Here is a 26,017-nt window from a genome sequence, read left to right on the forward strand (position 1 = left end):
TAGTTGAGGCAATGCCGGAGACACTAGGCGAAGAAGCCCTCGCCTGAGCCCAGCCGGCCCTCCACCATCGACATCCAAGACCGCGGAGAGGACAAGGACATGAACGATCTAGGGTTTTTCCAAATCCGGCCCACCCCCTGCACCTCCGACGCCGGCATGGCGCGCTGCCGGTGGAAACCACCACCGCCACCCCGACGCCAGGACTCCGCTCATATCGCTTTGCCACGGACGAGCCTCCCGCCGCCGCCCCAGCAGCTGAATCTGAAGAGATTAGACCTCTAGACATTGGTGCCAATCTGAACTTGGATGGGCACATGGTAAGAACCAAGTCTTGCAAGAGGAAAGTGTTAGGAAATTTAGTAGTCCACTCAGGTGAGGTGAAAACCAACCCAATCTTTCCAGTAACATATTGCTCCAAGTGTAGGCTCTTCCCTTAAGTGGGATTTCTTCAAGATCATGTGATGGGATGAGAATTTTGAATATGAGCATATTGTTAGTGTCACCACCCCTTCTGTTTCTATCATCTGGTTCTCTGATCAAATTAAAGTTGTCCATAATCATCCAGAATTGCATACTAGAGGAATCCAAGTCAGCTAGCCAGGTGATAAGTTCATTTCTACTGTGGGCAGGGCCATAGATGTTAGTGACAAACCATGTTGTACCTGACGATTTGCATACAAATTCCATGGTGATGTGATGTCTGCTCTAATCTACTAATTTGCCCTCAAATAAGTTACCATTCCATATTGTTATATAATGCCACCAGAATTGCCCATAGATGGAGTAGAAGCGAAGTGAGATAGTTTTCTAGGACAAAATTTCCTAATATATGAGTGATCAAAGTGTTCTCTTTTAGTTTCCTGCAGACATATAAAATCACAGTTGCTCTCATTAGCTCTCTGTCTGATATCATCCAATCTATCTTGGGAATTGATGACTCTGATGTTCCAATCAAGAATATTCCAACAGTGAATCATTGTGTATACAGGGGCGAGGAACTGATCATTACAAACTTCATAGAGGTTAAAAGATGCATGGTAGCATGGTAATGAAATAGGGCTGGAGATATGCCATGATTGGTAAAAAATATGATAGATGGTAAAGATGTTCATAAGGGCCATGTGTAGCCCGCATTGCCTATAAAAACATGCCTTAAGTAGAAGGACAAACAAGGAACAAATCGAGCTATAATATTTATTTGTGAGGAAAACTATGTGAAATGTTCAGGTCAACTATGGAGTCGAGGTGCGGTCTGGGAATAGGGTGCATCGTGAAGTTTATTTATACAGGAGTGTTGGGAAGTGCGTTGAGTATTTTTGACCTAACATGAGGCATTGTGTACTATAGGTATAGTCGAAGCAACGGCAATGTTCTCCAACTCATACTCCTCAATGGGAAGAACAAATGGATGTTTGCTCTGAGCAGAAAAATAGCAAACATCATAGTCATGCAAGCTAGCTCTTATGATGATTTACTATCTTCATAACTAACTAGATATATTGCTGGAGAGATGATAAATCAATGTCACTATGCATGTACTTACCGGACTGCCTATAAAAACATAACTCAAGTAGAGGGACAAACAGTTCACAAGCACTTCATTTATTTACGAGTAAAACTATGTGAAATGTTTGGGTCAACTATGGAGTTGAGTTGCGGTCTAGGAATAGAATGTATCGAGAAGCTGAATTATACAGAAGCACTACGCTGTCCATCGAGAATTTTCACCCTAACATGTGGGAGTGTGTATTGGGTATAGTCGATGCGATGATGACGTTCTCCGATATACGTATGTTGATGCTAAGAGCAAATGGACGTTTTCTTTCAGCTAAAAAAAGAAGCAGACATCATAGTTCTAAAGAGCGATACATGACCAAGTTGTATGCAAGATTTGACTCATGTAGTGCCTTCTTTCGGCAAGTATTTATGTAATGAGATCACTCTGTACCCCTTGTAAACACTTCTGCATTGGTGCACCTTTTTTCCAAACTTAAACACATTAGGGGTTGAGATCACTCTCTACGCTTTCGTAATTATAGGTATATTGGTCATTGACAAATTATGAATTTGTGCTTAACCATTTATTAAGTTAACCCTAAAGGAACATGTATGTCCCATGTACACGTATACCATATGCATATGTAAGGAAATAGTGGTGACGTTGTCCTTGTAGTTCACACTGTTGTCACCCATGACATTAAGCGTCGGCCCCGCTCGCCAAGTGGAAGAAGGAAGGCGATGAACTAGTGAGCACCCCCGTCGCTTGGTAGAGATCCATGAAGTTGTCATCTTTGGTCCCGCTCATCAACTACTTTTGAAGACACTTGTCAATTGCTCTCAAGCGACCCTCACATACAAATTAGGTCGCATAGACACATACAACTAGCTACCAACACTAGTATAGAACATGCCTTTTAAGACCAATGGTCGCATACGAAAGGTCTTCTTTTTTTTGCAGTGAGAAAGATAGTTGACACTCAAAAATTTTGACCGTCCGCACGTCATCCATCTGCTACCGCGCGAACACATCGCACACATTCCAAAGTGTAAGGGTATATTGTACCTATGTGTTGTTTTCGTAATTAATAACAATTCCAGTGAACTAATATTTTAATAGTATTTTTCATTCTGTTTTATATGTAGGAGGTATTGCTTGAATACCTTGTGTTGGATTCAGTTATGCATGCTGCGAAGATAAAAATATACATTGGGTATTGGCATCAAGATGATCGATTTAAAGTGGTGAATATGATAAGATCATGAAGAACAAATGAAAATGGAATTCTATTGTGAAACTAAAATAAACCATGCTCTATCTTATGTGTTAAACCCTTGATGATAAAGGTCGTGAGAAATTGATTTCAAGAGAAGGATTAAAGATATGGTTCTAAGTCAGTGTCATGATAGTCTTATGAGTTTAGCTATGGTTAACCAAGATTTAAAGCATGTAATCAAATGAAGAGTTTTTTAAGCATGAGAAAATACAAGGTTGATCAATACAAAAAAAGTAAAGATTTAATTTAATTTGCCCAACATATAAAGTATAAAGAATGTACCAGGTGAAATCAATTCTCAATTCAATATTATTTTTCGTTTCCTCTATAGCTGCTAGTGTCTATTAGGAATTTGTGTAGGTTGGGTTTCATATCCTGAAGCTCTGCCGGAAATCACAAGCTTAGAGTATCTCGTTTTAGAAAAAATCACAAATGCCATTTTAATGTTTCACAAGACCTGAAAATAAATATAGATGTTGGTAATGCTGTGCAATACCAACATGGAAATTTTCAACTTAAAATATCTCATAACTTAGGCTATGGAAAAATGATAAAATCTGACATCTACAATGGTGAACAGTGCAAACATTCGGAACCTAAAAATCTTTCAGTTTTTGTTATTTTTTGCATCGCCTCGAATATATATGGTATCTAGAGTTCAAATTTTGTACATTCATAGAACTCAATATTATCTACATATTAATTTTATTTTAATACTTTTCAAAACATTAAAATGATATATTTGAATTTTTCAAAAAGACAAGCTAGAGGCTTGTCCTACACAGATGCACACTCGACGCTCTTCAAAGAATCTAGCTTAGTTAATCAATGTAATGACCTTGTGGTATAGTTATACATTATTCCGCTTGGCCATCCTGTCAAACTAACGGCGTGCAAGCTTCACCGTTCCGCGCACGCCTTAGAAGTCCACGAGAAAGTTTTGATCAGCACGTCGCGGGACACAGCCTCGCAGTGGCTTTCCTCACCGAGCTTCAGTAGCAGCAGCGCACGCTTAGACTCCGCTGGATATCGCGCCCATGGAGGAACACGCGCCAGGGACATTCTTCCGAATATGTATAGCGCAGCAAGTTGGTCGGCTCGTTGCCGTTGCCGACGAGTGTGTCGACGACAATGCTCCTCGAGATGGACTTGGCGTCCAAAGAGGGTACGCGAGTGTGGTGTCATGGAGTCCGCAAGAGGTGGCTAGGCGAAGGAGGGAGCTGGTGATCCTGACGGAGGGCGGCGAGGAAGCAGACCACTGAGAGTTTTCGGGATGGAGAACACAGGCGCTGCGCGCGGAGACACGGCAAACTTCGGCGCATTGGCTACGGGGCAATAAGTTCATCGTACCCATAAGTTCTTTCCAACTCAAATACTAGGCGTATGAATACACTACGTAAAAAATGCACACACTTCGGCTAATTGGCTTCCTTCATCTCATATTCTCGATGCTTCCTATTTCTAGAAAATATTATTTCGTGGCATGCACCAGCCGAGCACCGTAATCTCCTCATTCCTCCACTGTTTCTCTTTTTTCCAAATGGGGATTAAAACCACGGTTTCTACATCATGATGATGCACACGATCTTTTATTAAAAAGTTACGAGTATAAAGTTTTTAGAACAACTCAATCATCGCCCAGGATTGATACAAGAATCAACCAACGAAAAGAAAGAAAACAAAAAAGGACTACACATCAATGCAGCCATCTAGTGTGTCGCCAACCACCCTGACACAAGATATCCTGAGCGGCCGACTGGAGCCGTGTGCAGCTAGTAGCCATAGCATCCCGCTGCCCCTCCGGTGACAGTAGAGTCCACAACTGAACCCAATGTGCCACCATATGGATAACCTGCAAAAGGTGAAAAGATTGTTTTTTGTTAAAAATAATATCATTCCCCGCCCTCCATATAGACCAACATAGAGCAGACACCCAATACGAATGAATGCCTTAGATTGTCTATCAACTCCATTTAGTCAACTAGCTGAATTACATGTGCCCTTGATCGATTAATACGATCTAGAACCCACTAATGCACACTAACTTTACAGGATACTCTTTCCGTTCACATGAAGAGTGTATTTCTAATTTTTTCTAAAGACTTTATTTCGGTTGATCGTAAAAAAGTAGTACTCCCTCCATCAGAGAAAAGAAGTAACTCAACTTTGTGAGATATCAGCTGTATCTATACGTGCTTTTAGTGTGTAGATAAGGGGAGTACCAAAATTTTCAGGGGATTTTTGGTCCATGCTATTTGTTACTATCTCTCGTCCAACAATCTTATGAGATTTTGGGTGCATCCTATTTTGCATTGATATTTTAGCCTTTAAAAATGCTTTATATTTAGACCAGAGATAATCTATGTGTAATGAACATAAAATGCACATGTATATTCATGTAGCTAGATACTATAGAATAGAGATAATCTATGTGCAATGAACGTAAAATGCACATGTATATTCATGTAGCTAGACACTTTTCATTGGGGGCAGAGATTTGGTGCACATGGGCACCAGTGATCTCGTTTCTAAAATAAATTAAAAATCATATTTTTGAGTTTTAAAAAATTCTGAAAAAAATATCTTCCCACAAACGTGTAAAATATCAATTTCAAATACTTTATATTTTAAGCTACACAAAATAGACAAAAGTTCAAATCTGAGTAGTCATTTTCAAATCTCCAAAAACATGTCAGATTTTGTTATTTTTATCTAGCACAAAGTAAAAATAATTTTGGGTTGAGATTTTCCATGATTGTGAGATGTATCACTGACAATCCACCAAATTATTTTTCAGATTTTTGATAACTAATAAACATTTTTTTAATGGCGATAGCACTGGAGCTCAGGAGCTAAAAGCACTTTTGGATTGGCTATTGCTTTTTAGCTTCTCAACGTACACACACGTACACAGTAGCTGATAGCTGTTTCGAATTTGCGTCGTACACACATTCAGGAGAGGCTGCCGGAAGAATCCAGTGTGATAAAAAAAAAAGAGCTCGATCATGCTAACCTAGCCCAGGAGACGTTCCTCATTTTTTGTAGTCGCGCGAGATTAAGTCAGGCCGGTTGCCAGCACCAGGTGTGTTTTAGCGATCGAGCGATCCATCCTGCGTGCAGCGCCTGTGCAACATTTTCGTTGGGCCTGGGCCTACCTGTTCTCACGGTTATGGTCCATGTGGCTGATCGGGCCTTCGGGGAACGACTGCACGACGCGAGAGTTGACGTACGCGTACGAACCAACGGGTTTCAATTTAATAGTAGAGATTACCAAACATATTAGTAATATTGATTAGAGGTGGAAGATCAAAAGTGAAAGTGACTGTACACCAAAGTAATTTAGCTAAAGGACAAGTTATGAAGATGTGTTCAATAGTCTCCTGCTCTCCGCAAAAAACACACTTCGTACACACATTCCATCGATGTTTAGCTAAATTATCTTTAGTAAGCAAAACCTTATTATTCAGAAACCACATAAATATTTTAATCTTAAGTGGAACTTTAACTTTTCATAAGTATTTTCTCAAGAAAGGTGTGTGGTCATTCATAAGATCTTCATACATAAATTTCATCGTAAACAAGCCATTAGTTGTCAAACTCCAAACAAAATGATCCTTGTCGTTATTTAGATGAACCATCATCAGTTTTTGGCATAACTGTAACCATACAGTCCATTTGTTACCAACGAACAACCTTCGGAAACTAATATTCAGAGGTGTTTGAGCTAACACATGGGCTACCGTTACATTCTTGTGATGCACAATATTATATAAAGATGGATATTGCTGGGCTAGTGGTACTTTTCCTAACCAAGTATCTTCCCAAAAACGAGTATTTGCTCCATTTCCAATTTTAAAAAAGCCTCTACTAAAGAAATCATCTTTAACCCCCATCATTCCCTTCCAAAAGGGAGAGTCAGTAGGCTTGGCTGCGACCTCATATAAGGTTCTTTGTCTTAGGTATTTATTATGTAGCAGTTCTTGCCACACCCCATCCTCATTAAGAAGTTTATAAAGTCACTTACTTAATAAACATCTATTTTTGAGTTCGAGAACCTCAATCCCTAATCCCCCTTGATCTTTGGGTCGGCAGACAATATTCCATTTTGTAAGTCTATATTTTCTCTTTTTTTATCGAACTGCCAAAAAAATCTCGACCTATAGAAGTCCAGTCCTTTTCTTACCCCCACAGGTATCTCTAGAAAGGACAATATAAACATAGGTAAGCTTATCAAAACTGAATTGATAAAAACAAGTCTATTCCCATAGGACAGTAATTTTCCTTTCCAGCAACTCAATTTGCTTTCAAATCGGGTCTCCACTGGATACCCATCAGAATTTATGAGTTTTCTACAATGGATAGGAATACCTAAGTACCGAAAAGGTAAAGAACCAACATCGCATTGATACGTCTCCGACGTATCGATAATTTCTTATGTTCCATGCCACATTATTGATGATATCTACATGTTTTATGCATACTTTATGTCATATTTATGCGTTTTCCGGAACTAACCTATTGACGAGATGCCGAAGGGCCAGTTCCTGTTTTCTGCTGTTTTTGGTTTCAGAAATCCTAGTAAGAAAATATTCTCGGAATCGGACGAAATCAACGCCCAGCATCTTAGGATCACGCGAAGCTTCCAGAACACCCGAGAGAGGCCAGAGGGGGGCCACAGGCCCACCAGACACTACCCTGGCGCGGCCAAGGGGGGGCCGCGCCCCCCTGTTGTGTCGTCGCCTCGTTGACCTTCTGACGTCGCCTCTTCGCCTATATAAAGGTCCCTGACCTAAATCTTCGAGACGAAAAAAGCCACGGTACGAGAAACCTTCCAGAGCCGCCACCATCGCGAAGCCAAGATCTGGGGGACAGGACTCTTTGTTCCGGCACGCCGCCGGGACGGGGAAGTGCCCCCGGAAGGCTTCTCCATCGACACCGCTGCCATCTCCACCGCCATCTTCATCAACGCTGCTGTCTCCCATGAGGAGGGAGTAGTTCTCCATCGAGGCTAAGGGCTGTACCGGTAGCTATGTGGTTAATCTCTCTCCCTATGTACTTCAATACAATAATCTCATGAGCTGCCTTACATGATTGAGATTCATATGATGATGCTTGTAATCTAGATGTCATTATGCTAGTCAAGTGGATTTTACTTATGTGATCTCCGGAGACTCCTTGTCCCACGTGTGTAAAGGTGACAGTGTGTGCACCGTGTGGGTCTCTTAGGCTATATTTCACAGAATACTTATTCACTGTTATGAAGAGCATAGTGAAGTGCTTATTTATATCTCTTTATGATTGCAATGTGTTTTGTATCACAATTTATCTGTGTGCTACTCTAGTGATGTTATTAAAGTAGTTTATTCCTCCTGCACGGTGTAATGGTGACAGTGTGTGCATCGTGTAGGACTTGGCGTAGGCTATGATTGTGATCTCTTGTAGATTATGAAGTTAACTATTGCTATGATGGTATTGATGTGATCTATGCCTCCTTTCGTAGCGTGAAGGTGACAGTGTGCATGCTATGTTAGTACTTGGTTTGGTTATGTTGATCTGTCATGCACTCTAAGGTTATTTAAATATGAACATCGAATATTGTGGAGCTTGTTAACTCCGGCATTGAGGGTTCGTGTAATCCTACACAGTTAGTGGTGTTCATCATCCAACAAGAGAGTGTAGAGTCTAGCACCTATTTATTTATTCTGTTATGTGATCAATGTTGAGAGTGTCCACTAGTGAAAGTATAATCCCTAGGCCTTGTTTCCAAATACTGATATCGCTGCTTGTTTACTGTTTTACTGCATCTGTACTTCCTGCAATATCACCACCATCAATCACACGCCAGTCCTGGACAGCAAAGCACTTTTCTGGTGCCATTGCTACTGCTCATACTTATTCATACCACTTGTATTTCACTATCTCTTCGCCGAACTAGTGCACCTATTAGGTGTGTTGGGGACACAAGAGACTTCTTGCTTTGTGGTTGCAGGGTTGCTTGAGAGGGATATCTTTGACCTCTTCCTCCCTGAGATCGATAAACCTTGGGTGATCCACTTAAGGGAAACTTGCTGCTGTTCTACAAACCTCTGCTCTTGGAGGCCCAACACTGTCTACAAGAATAGAAGCACCCGTAGACATCAAGCAATTTTCTGGCGCCGTTGCCGGGGAGGAAAGGTAAAAGGCACTCATACTCCGGTCCCAGGTAACTAAGTACTTTTCAGGCGCCATTGTGTGAGTGGTCGAAGCTATTTCCTTTAGATCCTGCAATTGCATCTTTTTGTTTCTTGTTTACACTAGTTAGGCATAATGGAAAACAACAAAAATATGAGAGATCTTTATGAACTTTATCTTGAATTAGGACATGATGTGTTTGAAGAGAGAATTAAAAAACCCATGGAACTTTATATGCATGCTAATGGGAATGTTATTAATATGAATGCTTTGAACACTATTGTTGCTAATGCTATGGAAAATTCTAAGCTTGGGGAAGCTGGTTTTGATGAGCATGATCTTTTTAGTCCCCCAAGCATTGAGGAGAAAATTTTCTTTGATGATACTTTGCCTCCTATTTATGATGATTATAATGATAGTAGTCTTTTGTTACCGCCTGTTATGGAGGATAAATTTGATTATGATTACAATATGCCTCCTATATTTGATGATGAAAATAATAATGATAGCTACTTTGTTGAATTTGCTCCTACTACAATTAATAAGAATAACTATGCTTATGTTGGGAGTAGTACTAATTTTATGCATGAGACTCATGATAAGAATGCTTTATGTGATAGTTATATTGTTGAGTTTGCTCATGTTGCTACTGAAATTTATTATGAGAGAGGAAAATATGGTTGTAGAAATTTTCATGTTACTAAAACACCTCTCTATGTGCTGAAATTTTTGAAGCTACACTTGTTCTATCTTCCTATGCTTGTTACTTTGCTATTCATGAACTTGTTTATTTACAAGATTCCTATGCATAGGAAGCATGTTAGGCTTAAATGTGTTTTGAATTTGCCTCTTGATGCTCTCTTTTGCTTCAAATACTATTTCTTGCGAGTGCATCATTAAAAACTGCTGAGCCCATCTTAATGGCTATAAAGAAAGAACTTCTTGGGAGATAACCCATGTGTTTATTTTGCTACAGTACTTATTTTATGTTTGAGTCTTGGAAGTTGTTACTACTGTAGCAACCTCTCCTTATCTTATTTTTATTGCATTGTTGTGCCAAGTAAAGTCTTTGATAGTAAGGTTCATACTAGATTTGGATTACTGCGCAGAAACAGATTTCTTGCTGTCACGAATCTGGGCCTAATTCTCTGTAGGTAACTCAGAAAATTATGCCAATTTACGTGAGTGATCCTCAGATATGTACGCAACTTTCATTCAATTTGAGCATTTTCATTTGAGCAAGTCTGGTGCCTCAATAAAATTCGTCTTTACGGACTGTTCTGTTTTGACAGATTCTGCCTTTTATTTTGCATTGCCTCTTTTGCTATGTGGGATGGATTTCTTTGTTCCATTAACTTCCAGTAGCTTTGGGAAATGTCCAGAAGTATTAAGAATGATTGTGTCACCTCTGAACATGTGAATTTTTGATTATGCACTAACCATCTAATGAGTTTGTTTCGAGTTTGGTGTGGAGGAAGTTTTCAAGGATCAAGAGAGGAGGATGATATACTATGATCAAGGAGAGTGAAAGCTCTAAGCTTGGGGATGCCCCGGTGGTTCATCCCTGCATATTTCAAGAAGACTCAAGCATCTAAGCTTGGGGATGCCCAAGGCATCCCCTTCTTCATCGACAAATTATCAGGTTTCCTCTCTTGAAACTATATTTTTATTCGGTCACATCTTATGTACTTTACTTGGAGCGTCTGTGTGCTTTTGTGTTTGTTTTTGTTTGAATAAATGCTTGTGTGGGAGAGAGACACGCTCCGCTGGTTCATATGAACACATGTGTTCTTAGCTTTTAATTTTCATGGCGAAGGTTGAAACTGCTTCGTTAATTGTTATATGGTTGGAAACGGAAAATGCTACATGTAGTAATTGGTATGATGTCTTGAAAAATTTGATACTTGGCAATTTTTGTGTTCATGTTTAAGCTCTTGCATCATATACTTTGCACCTATTAATGAAGAAATACATAGAGCTTGCTAAAATTTGGTTTGCATAATTGGTCTCTCTAAGGTCTAGATAATTCCTAGTAAGAGTTTGAACAACAAGGAAGACGGTGTAGAGTCTTATAATGTTTACAATATGTCTTTTATGTGAGTTTTGCTGCACCGGTTCATCCTTGTGTTTGTTTCAAATAACCTTGCTAGCCTAAGCCTTGTATTGAGAGGGATTACTTCTCATGCATCCAAATCCTTGAGCCAAACACTATGCCATTTGTGTCCACCATACCTACCTACTACATGGTATTTCTCCGCCATTCCAAAGTAAATTGCTTGAGTGCTACCTTTAAAATTTCTATCCTTTATCTTTGCAATATATAGCTCATGGGACAAATAGCCTAAAACTATTGTGGTATTGAATATGTACTTATGCACTTTATCTCTTATTAAGTTGCTTGTTGTGCGATAACCATGTTCCTGGGGACGCCATCAACTACTCTTTGTTGAATATCATGTGAGTTGCTATGCATGTCCGTCTTGTCTGAAGTAAGGGAGATTTACCACTCATTTAATGGTTAGAGCATGCATAATGTTAGAGAAGAACATTGGGCCGCTAACTAAAGCCATGATCCATGGTGGAAGTTTCAGTTTTGGACAAATATCCTCAATCTCATATGAGAAAATTAACTGTTGTTGAATGCTTATGCATAAAAGAGGAGTCCATTATATGTTGTCTATGTTATCCCAGTATGGATGTCTAAGTTGAGAATAATCAAAAGCGAGAAATCCAATGCGAGCTTTCTCCTTAGACCTTTGTACAGGCGGCATAGAGGTACCCCTTTGTGACACTTGGTTAAAACATATGTATTGCGATGATAATCCAGGTAATCCGAGCTAATTAGGACAAGGTGCGGGCACTATTAGTATACTTTGCATGAGGCTTGCAACTTGTAAGATATAATTTACATAACACATATGCTTTATTACTACCGTTGACAAAATTGTTTCTTGTTTTCAAAATCAAAGCTCTAGCACAAATATAGCAATCAATGCTTCCCTCTGCGAAGGGCCTTTCTTTTACTTTTATATTGAGTTAGTTCACCTATTTCTCTCCATCTTAAGAAGCAAACACTTGTGTGAACTGTGCATTGATTCCTACATACTTGCATATTGTACTTGTTATATTACTCTATGTTGACAACTATCCATGAGATATACATGTTATAAGTTGAAAGCAACCGCTGAAACTTAATCTTCCTTTGTGTTGCTTCAATGCCTTTACTTTGAATTATTGATTTATGAGTTAACTCTTATGCAAGACTTATTGATGCTTGTCTTGAAGTACTATTCATGAAAAGTCTTTGCTTTATGATTCATTTGTTTACTCATGTCATTTACCATTGTTTTGATCGCTGCATTCATTACATATGCTTACAATAGTATGATCAAGGTTATGATGGCATGTCACTCCAGAAATTATCTTTGTTATCGTTTACATCGGGACGAGCAGAAACTAAGCTTGGGGATGCTGATACGTCTCCGACGTATCGATAATTTCTTATGTTCCATGCCACATTATTGATGATATCTACATGTTTTATGCATACTTTATGTCATATTTATGCGTTTTCCGGAACTAACCTATCGACGAGATGCCGAAGGGCCAGTTCCTGTTTTCTGCTGTTTTTGGTTTCAGAAATCCTAGTAAGGAAATATTCTCGGAATCGGACGAAATCAACGCCCAGCATCTTAGGATCACGCGAAGCTTCCAGAACACGCGAGAGAGGCCAGAGGGGGGCCACAGGCCCACCAGACACTACCCTGGCGTGGCCAAGGGGGGGCTCGCGCCCCCCTGTTGTGTCGTCGCCTCGTTGACCTTCTGACGCCGCCTCTTCGCCTATATAAAGGTCCCTAACCTAAATCTTAGAGATGAAAAAAGCCACGGTACGAGAAACCTTCCAGAGCCGCCGCCATCGCGAAGCCAAGATCTGGGGGACAGGACTCTCTGTTCCGGCACACCGCCGGGATGGGGAAGTGCCCCCGGAAGGCTTCTCCATCGACACTGGTGCCATCTCCACCGCCATCTTCATCAACGCTGCTGTCTCCCATGAGGAGGGACTAGTTCTCCATCGAGGCTAAGGGCTGTACCGGTAGCTATGTGGTTAATCTCTCTCCCTATGTACATCAATACAATAATCTCATGAGCTGCCTTACATGATTGAGATTCATATGATGATGCTTGTAATCTAGATGTCATTATGCTAGTCAAGTGGATTTTACTTATGTGATCTCTGGAGACTCCTTGTCCCACGTGTGTAAAGGTGACAGTGTGTGCACCGTGTGGGTCTCTTAGGCTATATTTCACAGAATACTTATTCACTGTTATGAAGAGCATAGTGAAGTGCTTATTTATATCTCTTTATGATTGCAATGTGTTTTGTATCACAATTTATCTGTGTGCTACTCTAGTGATGTTATTAAAGTAGTTTATTCCTCCTGCACAGTGTAATGGTGACAGTGTGTGCATCGTGTAGTACTTGGCGTAGGCTATGATTGTGATCTCTTGTAGATTATGAAGTTAACTATTGCTATGATGGTATTGATGTGATCTATGCCTCCTTTCGTAGCGTGAAGGTGACAGTGTGCATGCTATGTTAGTACTTGGTTTGGTTATGTTGATATGTCATGCACTCTAAGGTTATTTAAATATGAACATCGAATATTGTGGAGCTTGTTAACTCCGGCATTGAGGGTTCGTGTAATCCTACACAGTTAGTGGTGTTCATCATCCAACAAGAGAGTGTAGAGTCTAGCATCTATTTATTTATTCTGTTATGTGATCAATGTTGAGAGTGTCCACTAGTGAAAGTATAATCCCTAGGCCTTATTTCCAAATACTGCTATCGCTGCTTGTTTACTGTTTTACTGCATCTGTACTTCCTGCAATATCACCACCATCAATCACACGCCAGTCCTGGACAGCAAAGCACTTTTCTGGTGCCATTGCTACTGCTCATACTTATTCATACCACCTGTATTTCACTATCTCTTCGCCGAACTAGTGCACCTATTAGGTGTGTTGGGGACACAAGAGACTTCTTGCTTTGTGGTTGCAGGGTTGCTTGAGAGGCATATCTTTGACCTCTTCCTCCCTGAGATCGATAAACCTTGGGTGATCCACTTAAGGGAAACTTGCTGCTGTTCTACAAACCTCTGCTCTTGGAGGCCCAACACTGTCTACAAGAATAGAAGCACCCGTAGACATCACGCATCCAAAAATTTGCTTGTACTGATCAACTTCATCCTTTGCCTTACCAAAACAAAAAAATCTCACTTTTGTGGAAAATTATTTTAAGTCCTGAGATCTCTTCAAACAAACATAATATTAGTTTCATATTAACCAATTTCAGGAGGTAATTCTCCAAAAAAAAGGATTGTATCATCAGCATATTGTAATATAGAGATGCCCCCCTCAACCAGATGAGGAATAAGCCCCCCAACTTGACCATCACCCTTTGCTCGTTCAGTTATGATGGATAGCATATCTACTACAATATTAAAGAGCATTGGAGACAACGGATCGCCTTGCCTCATACCTTTTTTTGTCTGAAAATAATGACCAATGTCATCATTTACCTTTACACCTACACTCCCCCCTTGAACAAACTGTTGAACCATCGTACATCATTTTGGAGCAAATCCCTTCATTCTTAGAGTCTATTGTAAAAAGGCCATTTTACTTTATCATACGCCTTTTCAAAATAAATTTTAAATAAAATCTCATCCTTCTTCTTACTATGTAACTCATGAATAGTTTCATGCAGAATGACCACCCCTTCTAATATATTCCTTCCTAGCATAAAGGCTGATTGTGTTGGCTTTATAACTTTTGGGGCAATCGCCGTTATACGATTTGTACCCACTTTAGTAAAAAAATTGAAACACACATTTAATAAAAAATTGGTCTATATTGTTGTATCTGAACTGCATCCTCCTTCTTAGGTAATAATGTGATTACACCAAAATATAAAGATGCAAATCCCCATTACTGAACTGATTAAACAGCGCCATCAAGTCGTCCTTTATTAGCCCCCAATTTTTTTTGATAAAAATCTGCCGGGAAACCATCAGGCCCCGGAGGTTTATTATGTTCCATCTGTGATATCACCTCATAAACCTCTTCCTTAGAAAAAGGAGATGTTAAGATCTCATTCTCAACATCTGAGATCAGAGAAATGTCTTGCATCTCCCCCTCTACTAACAAAATATTATTTGACGCCGGTGCCCCAAACAATTTTTTATAGAATTCAGAATTATAGATCTTTAAATTATCTTCACCCACAATGGTTCCTTCTTGTTGTTCTAACTGGAAAATTTTCTTTTTTGATGCTTCCCATTTGCAATCAAGTGGAAATATCGCGTATTATTCCCCCCTTCTTGAATGTGTTTAACATTCGCTCTTTGAGCCCACTTAGACTTCTCTTCTCTTCTTAACATATTTAGATTATCATTTGCGTTTTTTAGAACTTCCATTTACGACAAAGTCAAGATATTTGTTTCAGCTTTCACATCTAAATTATCAATAATACCTAGTAGTCTCTCCTTCTCTTTCTTATACTTCCCACTTTGATTTTTAGCCCACCCTTTCAGAAACTTCCTTATGTGTCTTAGCTTGTTCAACCAAACATCCATCGGATTCAAACCTACCATAACCGAATTCCACTCTTTTTCAATCATATCGAAAAAACCTTCTTACCGCAACCAATGCAACTCAAAAGAAAATTTTAGGCTTATTACCCAAGTGACTGCTTTCACCCCTGAGTCAATAAGAACCGGTGTATGGTCAGAATCCGTCCTTGTCAATGCACGGAAAGTGACTAAGTGAAATTTTTGTTCCCAAGAGATGAAAGCTATAACTCTATCTACCTTCTCATAAGTTGGTTCCGCCCGACGAATCGCCCACGTAAACTGTCTCCCCGATAGAGTAATTTCACGAAGGTTCAAATGTTCAATAATTGCATTAAAGACAAAAGGCCAACGAGCCTTAAAATTATTATTATTTTTCTTCGCGCTTCCGAATAATATTGAAATCACCACCTACCAACATAGGTAATATTTCAGTCTCACATGTTCGCACTAATTCCGCTAAAAATTCAACTTTATGTGCGTCCTGGGCAGCCCCATAGACTGGCACTAAAATCTATTCGAAACCATCTCTTTTACACTTAATATGGAGTTTGACACAAAAGTCTCCAGTACTCACTTTTAACACCTCAAGAGTATCTGAATTTATTCCTACTAAAATACCTCCAGATCGACCATGAGGAGGTAAACAAAAAACAAGAGTAATTGTACCCCGCAGCAAGTTGATTCAACAAAGGAATAGAGAAATTAGATCTTCCAGTCTCCTACAAGGCTACAAAATCTAATTTATGATCTCTAATTGCCTCTTTGACAAAAAGATGCTTAGCAGTATCACCAAAACCACCAAGATTCCAATTCATTATTTTTAAATTCTGCATTATGAAAACTGTTTTTAATTCTTCTCCTAGAACTTCTCCGAATATTAGTAGTATCATAAATTTTCTTGGTCCTACTTTCCTTTGCCTTGACTACCGGCTATAGATTATCCAAATGATCATCTAAGTCCAGTGGGATGCCATCATCCTCAATCAAATCCTCACACAGAGTAGAGAATTTTGACATAACAAGAGTTGAAGGACCTTCATCCTTATTCACATTCTCATCCACATTCTTTTGCAAAATAGTTAAGATGTGTTCCTCTTCTAACAATTTAATTCCCTTAATAGATTTTAACACCTTCCCTTTGGATTGTCCTAACGATATTCCCAATCGATCCGCCTTATGAATAATTTCCGTGTCAGGTAAATTAACAACAGAGTAATTTGGAAGTAAAGTCTTACCTGCACTAGATGCTTCATCTCTCAACTGTGCATTCATCATTGTCTTCTCCAATTGGGGCATATCCACTCCAGGCTGGCCACCCAACGTCTTACTTGTCCTCACATCCAATGAGGGTTTAGGAATTTTTTCAGGGGAGCATTCAATTAGTGATAAAGAAAAAATGGACTTAGCCGTGTTTGATGAATCCAACGTCAAAACTTGAGCCTTAGCATCAGTTCTTGGATATGAGACAATCCCCATCGAATCCTGAAGACCTGTGCCAATAAGCCCCTCTGTTGTAGTCATCAACACCTCCCTCCTTAGTTTGTTCCAACGAACTAACCATCTCGGGTTCCAAAACCAAACCTGCATTATGAGAAACATCTTGAGCATTTGAGAGATTGGAATTAGCAATTGGATTACAAAATTCAACATTACCCAAAAAAGACTGATTATCAATATTTGCAACAGAGAACATACCACTGCCCACAGAGACAGCGTGCACAGCAGATCCTTGCCCTGCCACACATGCACCAGCAGTGACAATCATTTGCCCATGAGTGCCCTTTCTCTCTGTGCCCACATCTGATTGGATAGCATGCATCCCCAGGATCCTCTGTGACTCAGATACGGTGTTCGAGGCCACAACCAGCAGCTCACCATTCACAGAAGATCCGGCCCTAGCTCTCGTCCAGCTCGTGGCCGATAAGGGAAGACCTGTCGGAGCAGAGTTGACGCGCACGCGAGGCGATAAAGCAGGCGTCAGTGTGCCATCATTGGCCGGCAGGCGTTGCTGCTGTTGTCGGCCAGCGTATGCAGCCCCATTGGCTGCAGGTGACAGCGGTTGTCCGCTGGCCACACGTTATCCAACAACTGGCTGCACGCTCGTCTCCCGCTCGCCAACAAGAACAGATTGTGATGCGGGTCCCTGCGATCGCTGCAGCACCCAGGCCGCCTGCTGCCCAGTGGAGAACTGCATGCACGGATCCCGGATACTGGCCAGTGAGGATCCCAAGGGCGATCCCCTAGGCCTCATATCTGCATCAAAAAAGTGCCAGAAGTGTCATTTAGTGGAAATCTTCAACATAAGATAATGACTTGCAAATTGGCTTTTTTTGTTCAAAATTTTTGCATCAGAAGGCAAACCTGTAGGAGAAAGTGATACACGCATTGATCCAATCTGAACATCATCAAAAGAGCCAAGTTGCTATTGCATACCATCGACGTCATTATTCAAATTTGAAGCCCCTTTCTCATTTTTGTTGGATGGTGCATCAAAATCATTTCCCCTTGTTTCCATGTCCATATCATGTCCACCACTGTTTTTATCTTCTCCATGTGGTGCATCATCATTCCCATCGTTTCCATTAGTTGCATCCGTGATGTTCACTTCTTGAGATTAAGCAACCTCCACCTCAAAACGGAGTTTAGAAAACCCGCTTCTAATAAACATATCACTATCCTCCGGAATAAGATTACTATCCAAGCATCCAACCTTGATCCTAAGCACTTTATTCTTCCGAGTATAGGCCATGTCCACCTTCTCTTTCCAAATAAGGTTCCTACACCCCATAAGGATAGATAGTCTGATCTAATATCCGAAGGCAAACCTGAAACACGTACCTATACCTCTGCTAACATATACAGAGGGTCCTCCAAGGATGACCAGAGATCAAAAGTCAAGTGAGAATCCCTGTCTGTGCAAATATAAGTTCCAATTTTTTTCAACCTCTGAACTTCCAACTTGCTTGGTAACTTCACTCTGTACACATTATCTTTGAAATGGAAAACTTCCCAAACAAACTTCTCAGAAGGTACAATCTTCTTGAGTTGCTCAATTCATTGTGGTATAGTCATAGCATCTCCATCTATAGTAACTTTTGCCAATTTAGGATTTTCCACTTTGGCCTTGAAAGCACCACAAGAAAGTTCAAAAAACATAAGTGCCTCATTTGCATAACCATGTAGAATTGTTGTGGGCTTTGGAGCATTCAGAAGATGACAAGCTGAGGTTGTATGATGGATGGACTCACAGATGTCACAAAAGGGCGTTGGACAATCATCAATATAATGTCCAGGTTGCTTACAAGGAAAACAACCCGCTTTATCCTCCTTCTTCGGAGGAGGACCCTGGACCTCATTATACTTCCCTTCTGCCCCAGCTTCCTGAATAACCTGGGCCTCCTGACCCGTAACAATTGGTTGTTGGAGAGTAGGATTTGGAGCCGCAGCCGGCGTACGCCATGCTGTTCCACAGCCATACCCGAATTAGCAACTTGAGACACCCTCATTTTTGGTCGTTCATGAACTTTTGTCGCAGCCGTCACCGCCGCCACCACTGCCTGCACCGTCTGCTGCAACAAGTCAGTGTCAATACTATTACGTGTATTTGCATCGGTCCCAGTGGCAGGAGGATGATTGGCATAACCACCACCTCGCCCCATATTCCATCGCTGCTGATTGGCCCCATGCACGACCTGTTGCAGTTACAGTATTTGTTGCCTCGCTGAAAATTGGTGTTCGGGCCGTCCCAAGCATCCTCTCCATGACCTCTGCTTGCCGTCCCGCTGGATCATGGAAAAAAATAGCGCGATATTCCAACGCTAATAGCACGCTATAGCATCCGACGCTACGCTATTTCGGCGCTATAGCGCGCTATTCGCGTTAATAGCACGCTATAGCATCCTAATAGCGTATTTTTAGACCCACGCTATTTTTCTATAGTGTGCTATTTTTTTCCTTGATCTGGATACACAAAGTAAGAAATGCACACACTTCGGCACATTGGCTTCCTTCATCTCATATTCTCGATGCTTCCTATTTCTAGAAAATATTTCTGTCGTGGCATGCACCAGCCGTGCACCGTAACCTCCTCATTCCTCCACTCTTTCTCTTGTAAAAACATTAGTAATATATACTACTTGTACTTCTATCTTTTAGGAGTACATTTACTACTAGCTCAGTCTATTTATACACTGGGAGTAAGCATTATTTCAAGGATGTACGAGCAATCGATAATGGCCATAAATTTGTTTGAACTACGCACCGTCATATGTATATATCCAACGTTGTTGTCGAAGTCTTCGCTAGCTCTATACTGATTTACTCACGCATACTAACTAGATACATGGCTGTAGGGATAAGAAATCAATGTCTGTGTGCATCTACTAAGACTGCTCATAGTGGGGAGTAACTTAGACTAGTAACATATGCCATATTGCTAGTCTAGGTTACTACCTTCATAGTGGGTAGTAACTTATATGTGGTGTCATGCATTGTGTCATTTATTATATTGTAGACTCATTTTGCCTTGCGGTGTGTGATGTTATGGTAACATAGCTAGTTACCACCTCACTCTATTTCTTCATTTATTTGCATGCCATGTCACCAAAATGGCTTGAGATGTGTGATGTTACTAGCTATGTTACTCCCACTATGAGCAGTCTAAGTACTAACATGACCGTCTATAAAAACATGACTTCAGTAGAATAACAAACAACCGACACACAAACTATGTTTGTTTGTGAAGAACAACGCAAAATGATTCGGAAAATGATGGAGTTGAGTTGTAGTCTAGGAATAGGATGTGTATCGAGAAATTGAGTTATACGTACGAGGGCGATGCGAGAGCACCGAGTATTTTCGACCTGATTTGAGGCACAGACCATGGTTGATTCGACAATAACGTTGCCTGAATCATGACCGTAGATGAGAAGATCAAGTGGATGTTTGAAGGTTGCAACAAACATATTTTGTGGGCAGTAGCCAGACGGATGGGTCATTGATTAACCAATTCTTGGAGTAATAAATATTTGATCCCTATCTTAGTACAGAAGACACACAACCCTCTTGCTTATTCTTTAAAAAAAAAGCTATAGATGATACTTATATAGATTCCAACATGGCACCAAGTTTTTATTTAATGAGAAAACAGAACAAGTATAATTATCTTGATCGGCACCACAACGTGTAACCATCAAAACCCGCAAGGTCCTTTTCATATGCAGGGTCAGTTCCAGACGCAGTTTCAGCCTCAACTGAGCTTTGAGTTGCAGCAATAGGTTAGTCCTAACAAGTGACATGTTGCATTCAATCTTCACTTATCTAGTTAAGCGGGTATGAGGAGATTCATCGAATCTATCCATAAGCATGGGGAAATTCTTAATCGTAGTCAGATTAAAGTATCTAACTATATATCAATCGCTATGGTGTTTATGAGAGATGGCAATTGATGGCTGATCAGTTATCATCCAGTTATGGAGCTCCACCCTATACATACACATAAAGGAAAGGCTAGATTGTATTAACTATAATTAGTACTATCTCCATCCTAATGCTTAAGGCTATTTTTTTTTCAGAAAATCAAACTATGTCAAGTTTGCCCAAGTTTTTATCAAAAATCATTACAACGTAAAATACAAAATTAATATTATTAGATAGGTTATTTTCATGTGCTATCTTGAAAATATCATATTTGTTGATAGATTATTCTAAAAATTTAGTTAAACTTTACTTTCTTTGACTTTTTCAAACAAATATAAGCCTTAAGCCTTGGAACGCAGGTAGCAGATAATATTAGTGAAACCAACATGGATGAATCTCCTTGTGACGCACTCTACTCCTCTCCCCAAAAATATGCGCACATCATTACCCTTCCCACCATTAATCCTTAAATTAGTACTCCAATTGAAACTTCCATAGGACCTCTCCTCTCCCTTGGGGTTTACAAATCTTGTTACCAGCCATACCTCAATTCCCTAAAATCCCTCACAGATACAGAAATTCACTAGCTACACAAAGAAACAGGCATGAAGGGGATGGAGAATCAGAGCCGAGGTGGGAGAAGAAGCCGCTGCCATTTTCATCTGATCCTTCTGGATGCTCTGTCCGTTGCCCTCTGCTGAGTTAAGTAGCAACTCTAATGGATGGACCAGGCCCATCGGTTCCAGCCCATGACAGTAAACCCACCATCATGTATACAGAGGGTCCTAACATCCCTCCCTCCTTGAAACTGGACTTGTCCCCAAGCCAAAGCTTTGGAGGATTTGTAAGGGCTGACTTACTGGCATGTGAATTTCCTCAGTCTTGTTAGAATCATCTTGGCAGTCATGATAGTACATGAGGTTGCTGCAAACCATGTCGACATCCCTCCCTTGTTGAAAAGGAGCCTGTCCGCTACCCATGGAGAACACCAAGCCATCAACATTCCATGCTACCAACCAGATTCGAAATGCACCTGCAAGCAGTATTGACGACCCCAGAAGTTGTTCATAACAATTCAGAAGAGTAGTTGTTGAGATACATATCTTGTATATCCGGATGTGTATCCTCTGTAGTTATTGTATAGCGATACATATTTTTGTATTTACTATTGGGCCCACCTCCTTCCTTGTATAGTCGAGGACGTGGCCTATATATGTACCGCCATATGCATCCGATCAATACATCGAGCATTGCATCTCTCTCTACATGGTATCAGACACCGCCTAGATCCTACCTCCGCGCGCCGCCTCTCTCCCCCTGTGCGCCGCCCCCCACCCCTCAACCCTAGCCGTGCGCCGCCTCTCTCTTCCCCCGTGCGCCGCACCCCACCCCTCAACCCTAGCCGCGCCGCCTGTCCTCTCCAGCCGCGCGCCGCCTCCTCTTCCCCATCATGTCCACCCCTAGCTCCAACCCCTTCGCCGACTCCTCCATCCCCGACCCAGGCCAGCTCCGCGCCATCAACATCACCGACCATGTCCCCGTCAAGCTGTCCACCACCGCCGCCAACTACCTCGCCTGGAAGACGTACTTCTACCTCCTCTTCCGCGAGTACAACCTGCGCGACCACATCGACGGCACCGCCGACCTCCTCGCATGCGACTCCGACTGGCTGGCCATCGACGCCACCTTCATCCGCTGGCTCTTCCTCACCGTCTCGCCGGACATCTTCCAGACCGTCGTTCGGGAGGGAGATGATGCCCGCACGGTGTGGGGAAAGATCAACGGCCTCTTCACCAATAACAAGCTCCAACATGTTGTCTTTTTGCAGCAGGAATTCTTCGGCACACCCCAGGGCGATCAAGCCTTGGACGCCTACTGCCTGCGCCTCAAGGCCATCTCCGACGAGCTCCAGGACCTTGGGTTCCGGATTGGCGATGAGCTCCTCCTCTCCACCCTCACCGCCGGCCTCAACGAGGACCTCGGCAACGCCGCCTCCAACCTCACCCTCATGACCAACCCTACGTTCGAGCGGGCGGTCGACTACCTCAGGCTGGAGGAACGGCGGCTGAAGGGTGTGCGCACCCGGGCGGTTCACACCGCTCTATGGGCCAGCGGCAACAGCGTCCTTCCTCATGGCGGCAGAGCTCCACCGGCGCCCACCCCCGCCCCTCCACAACCTGCGCCTCAACTGCAGCAACACCAAGGAGGAGGGGGCGGTGGTCATCGCCGTCGCCGTGGCCGCGGTGGTGGCCGTGGCGGTGGCAACAACGGCGGCCCTGGCATCATCGGTCCTCGCCCCGGGTACTCACACCCCACTCCACCGTGGGCGGGTGGACACAACCCCTGGACGGGGGGTCGTGCACGCCTACACCATGCCCGTTCCGCACCCCCCGTTCCCGACACAGTCGGCCCCCGTCCACCGACGCACCAGGCCTTCATCGCTGCGCCACCGCAGGCTCCCGCCGGCCCGCCCTACGCCCCCGTCTACAGCGGCATGATGCCGCAGGCCCCGACGGTCCCCTGGGACCCCGCGCTGTACACCGCCCTTCAGTACGCCCCCTCGCCGGGCGCTTACTCTAGCGGTGGCGAATGGTTCATGGACACCGGAGCCTGCGCACACATGGCTGCTCACCCGGGTAACCTTTCCACTTCATCTCCGACATCCACTTCCTCTCGCATCATCGTCGGTAACGGTGCTGGTCTTCCCATCTCTCATATTGGCTCCACTCCTTTTCCTTCTAACTCTACACCATTGTCTCTTAATATTGTCTTAGTTTCACCACAACTTGTTCAGAACCTAGTTTCCGTCAAAACTCTTTCTCGTGATAACTCTATAACTGTGGAATTTGACGAGTTTCGTTTTTCTGTAAAGGACGCCCGTACCCGGATGGTTTTGCACCGCTGTGAGAGTCCCGGCGACCTGTACCCCGTTCAGCCATCTCCCTCCACTCACGCTGCACCTCGGGCGCTCTCTGCCGGCGTCGACCTTTGGCACGCTCGTCTTGGCCATCCCAGCTCCACCTCCCTCCGCCAAATAATGAGAGGCTTTTCTTTTTCATGTAATAAAATGGCAGCTCACTCATGTGACGCCTGCCGACTAGGCAAACATGTTCGGCTTCCTTTTAGTACTTCATCCACAGTTGCATCTTTTCCCTTTCATACTTCATAGTGATGTATGGACGTCCCCTATACCGAGTCATTCTGGTTTTCTTTATTATCTTGTTCTTCTCGATGATTTTTCTCACTTTGTCTGGACTTTTCCTCTTCGTAAGAAATCTGACGTCGCCTCAACACTCGCCGCCTTTTATTCTTATGTGTCTACGCAGTTCGGTCGTCCCATCCTCGCCCTCCAAACTGACAACGCCAAGGAGTTCGACAACACCACCATCCGTACCCTCCTCTCCACCCACGGCACCATCTTTCGCCTAACTTGCCCATACACCTCCCAGCAGAACGGTCGCGCCGAGCGCGTCCTACGCACTCTCAATGACTCCGTCCGTACCCTCTTGTTCCACGCCCACATGCCCCCCCAGTTCTGGCCGGACGCCCTCTCCACCGCCACCCTCTTAGTCAACCTACGCCCTTGTCGCCCTCGCTGGAATTACACACCCCATAACCTCCTGTTTGGCTCACCCCCTTCATACGACGGTCTCCGCATTTTTGGGTTTCGTTGTTTCCCTAGCACCACTGCCACCACCCCTCATAAACTCGCACCTCGCTCCATTCCGTGTGTATTTCTCGGTTACCTGGATAACACCAAAGGCTACCGTTGCTATGATCCAGTCTCTCATCGCGTCATCACGTCCCGGCACGTGTACTTTGATGAGCAATGTTTTCCATTTGCACAGGAACAGGTGAGGACTTCTCCTCCCGCGACTGACAGTCCGCGGCGTCGCGGCCCTACCTTGGTGGAGGTCCCTGGCTCGGTAGCGCCCCCGTGCGCTCCCCCTACTCCAGCTGCGACGCCTCCCGTGACGCCCTCGAGCACTGCCTCGGGCTCACACGTGGCGCCCTCGAGCCCCGACTCGGGAGCCGCTGCCTCGCCCCCGACACCGCCCGCGTCGCCCTCGAGCACTGCCTCGGGCACCGCCGTGTCATCTGCGCCCTCTACCGCGTCTCCCTCGAGCCCCAGCTCGGGCGATGCCTCGCCTCCGGCCCCGCCTCCGCCTCCTCCGCCGCCGGCGACGGGCCCCCTCACGCGCGCTCGTGCGGGGATTTGCGTCCCGAGCACGCGGTACCCCTCGGACGAGTATGTATGCACCGCGTCAACTTTCGCGCCTTCGCCAGCCACACCGTCGCCCCTACCCGCCTCTGCCCAGGCTGCTCTCCGCGACCCACAGTGGTTTACGGCCATGCATGACGAGTTCGACGCCCTGCAGCGGAACCAGACATGGACGCTTGTTCCCCGCCCCCCTCACGCCAACATCATCACCGGGAAGTGGGTCTTCAAGCACAAGTTCCATCCGGACGGTACTCTCGACCGCCACAAGGCGCGGTGGGTGGTTCGTGGTTTCGCGGCGCCGGCGTCGACTTCACCGACACCTTCGCCCCGGTTGTCAAGCCCGGGACGATCCGCACTGTTCTTCAGCTCGCGGTCTCCCGTGCATGGCCCGTGCATCAGAAGGACGTCTCCAACGCCTTCCATCACGGCCATCTAGAGGAGCAGGTCTTCTGCCAGCAGCCCACTGGTTTCGTCGACAGCGCCCACCCCGACCATGTGTGCCTGCTCTCGCGCTCGTTATACGGGCTCAAGCAGGCCCCACGCGCCTGGTACCAGCGCATCGCAGCGTTTCTTCACCAACTCGGCTTCCGCTCCACCCGCTCCGATGCATCGCTGTTCGTGTACAACAACGGCGCCACCACCGCGTACCTGCTGCTCTACGTCGACGACATCATCTTAACGGCCAGCTCCACGGACCTCCTGCGACAGCTCACGGAGCGTCTTCGCGCTGAGTTTGCCCTCAAGGACTTGGGGCCTCTGCTCTACTTCCTCGGCATCGAGGTCGTACGTCGCACCGACGG

General features: G+C 43.5%; 1 protein-coding gene across 1 annotated transcript; it reads left to right on the forward strand.

Moving 5' to 3' along the window:
* The first annotated feature begins 22,445 nt into the window (after positions 1–22,445).
* Positions 22,446–25,355, forward strand: LOC139839134 (uncharacterized). Its single transcript, XM_071829180.1, has 4 exons — positions 22,446–23,631; positions 23,770–23,885; positions 24,268–24,564; positions 24,879–25,355. The coding sequence occupies exons 1-4, from the start codon at positions 22,446–22,448 to the stop codon at positions 25,353–25,355; spliced, it is 2,076 nt and encodes a 691-aa protein (XP_071685281.1).
* Positions 25,356–26,017: the final 662 nt, after the last annotated feature.

Source organism: Lolium perenne, chromosome 4, assembly GCF_019359855.2.
Source record: "Lolium perenne isolate Kyuss_39 chromosome 4, Kyuss_2.0, whole genome shotgun sequence".
NCBI classification, from domain to species: Eukaryota; Viridiplantae; Streptophyta; class Magnoliopsida; order Poales; family Poaceae; genus Lolium; species Lolium perenne.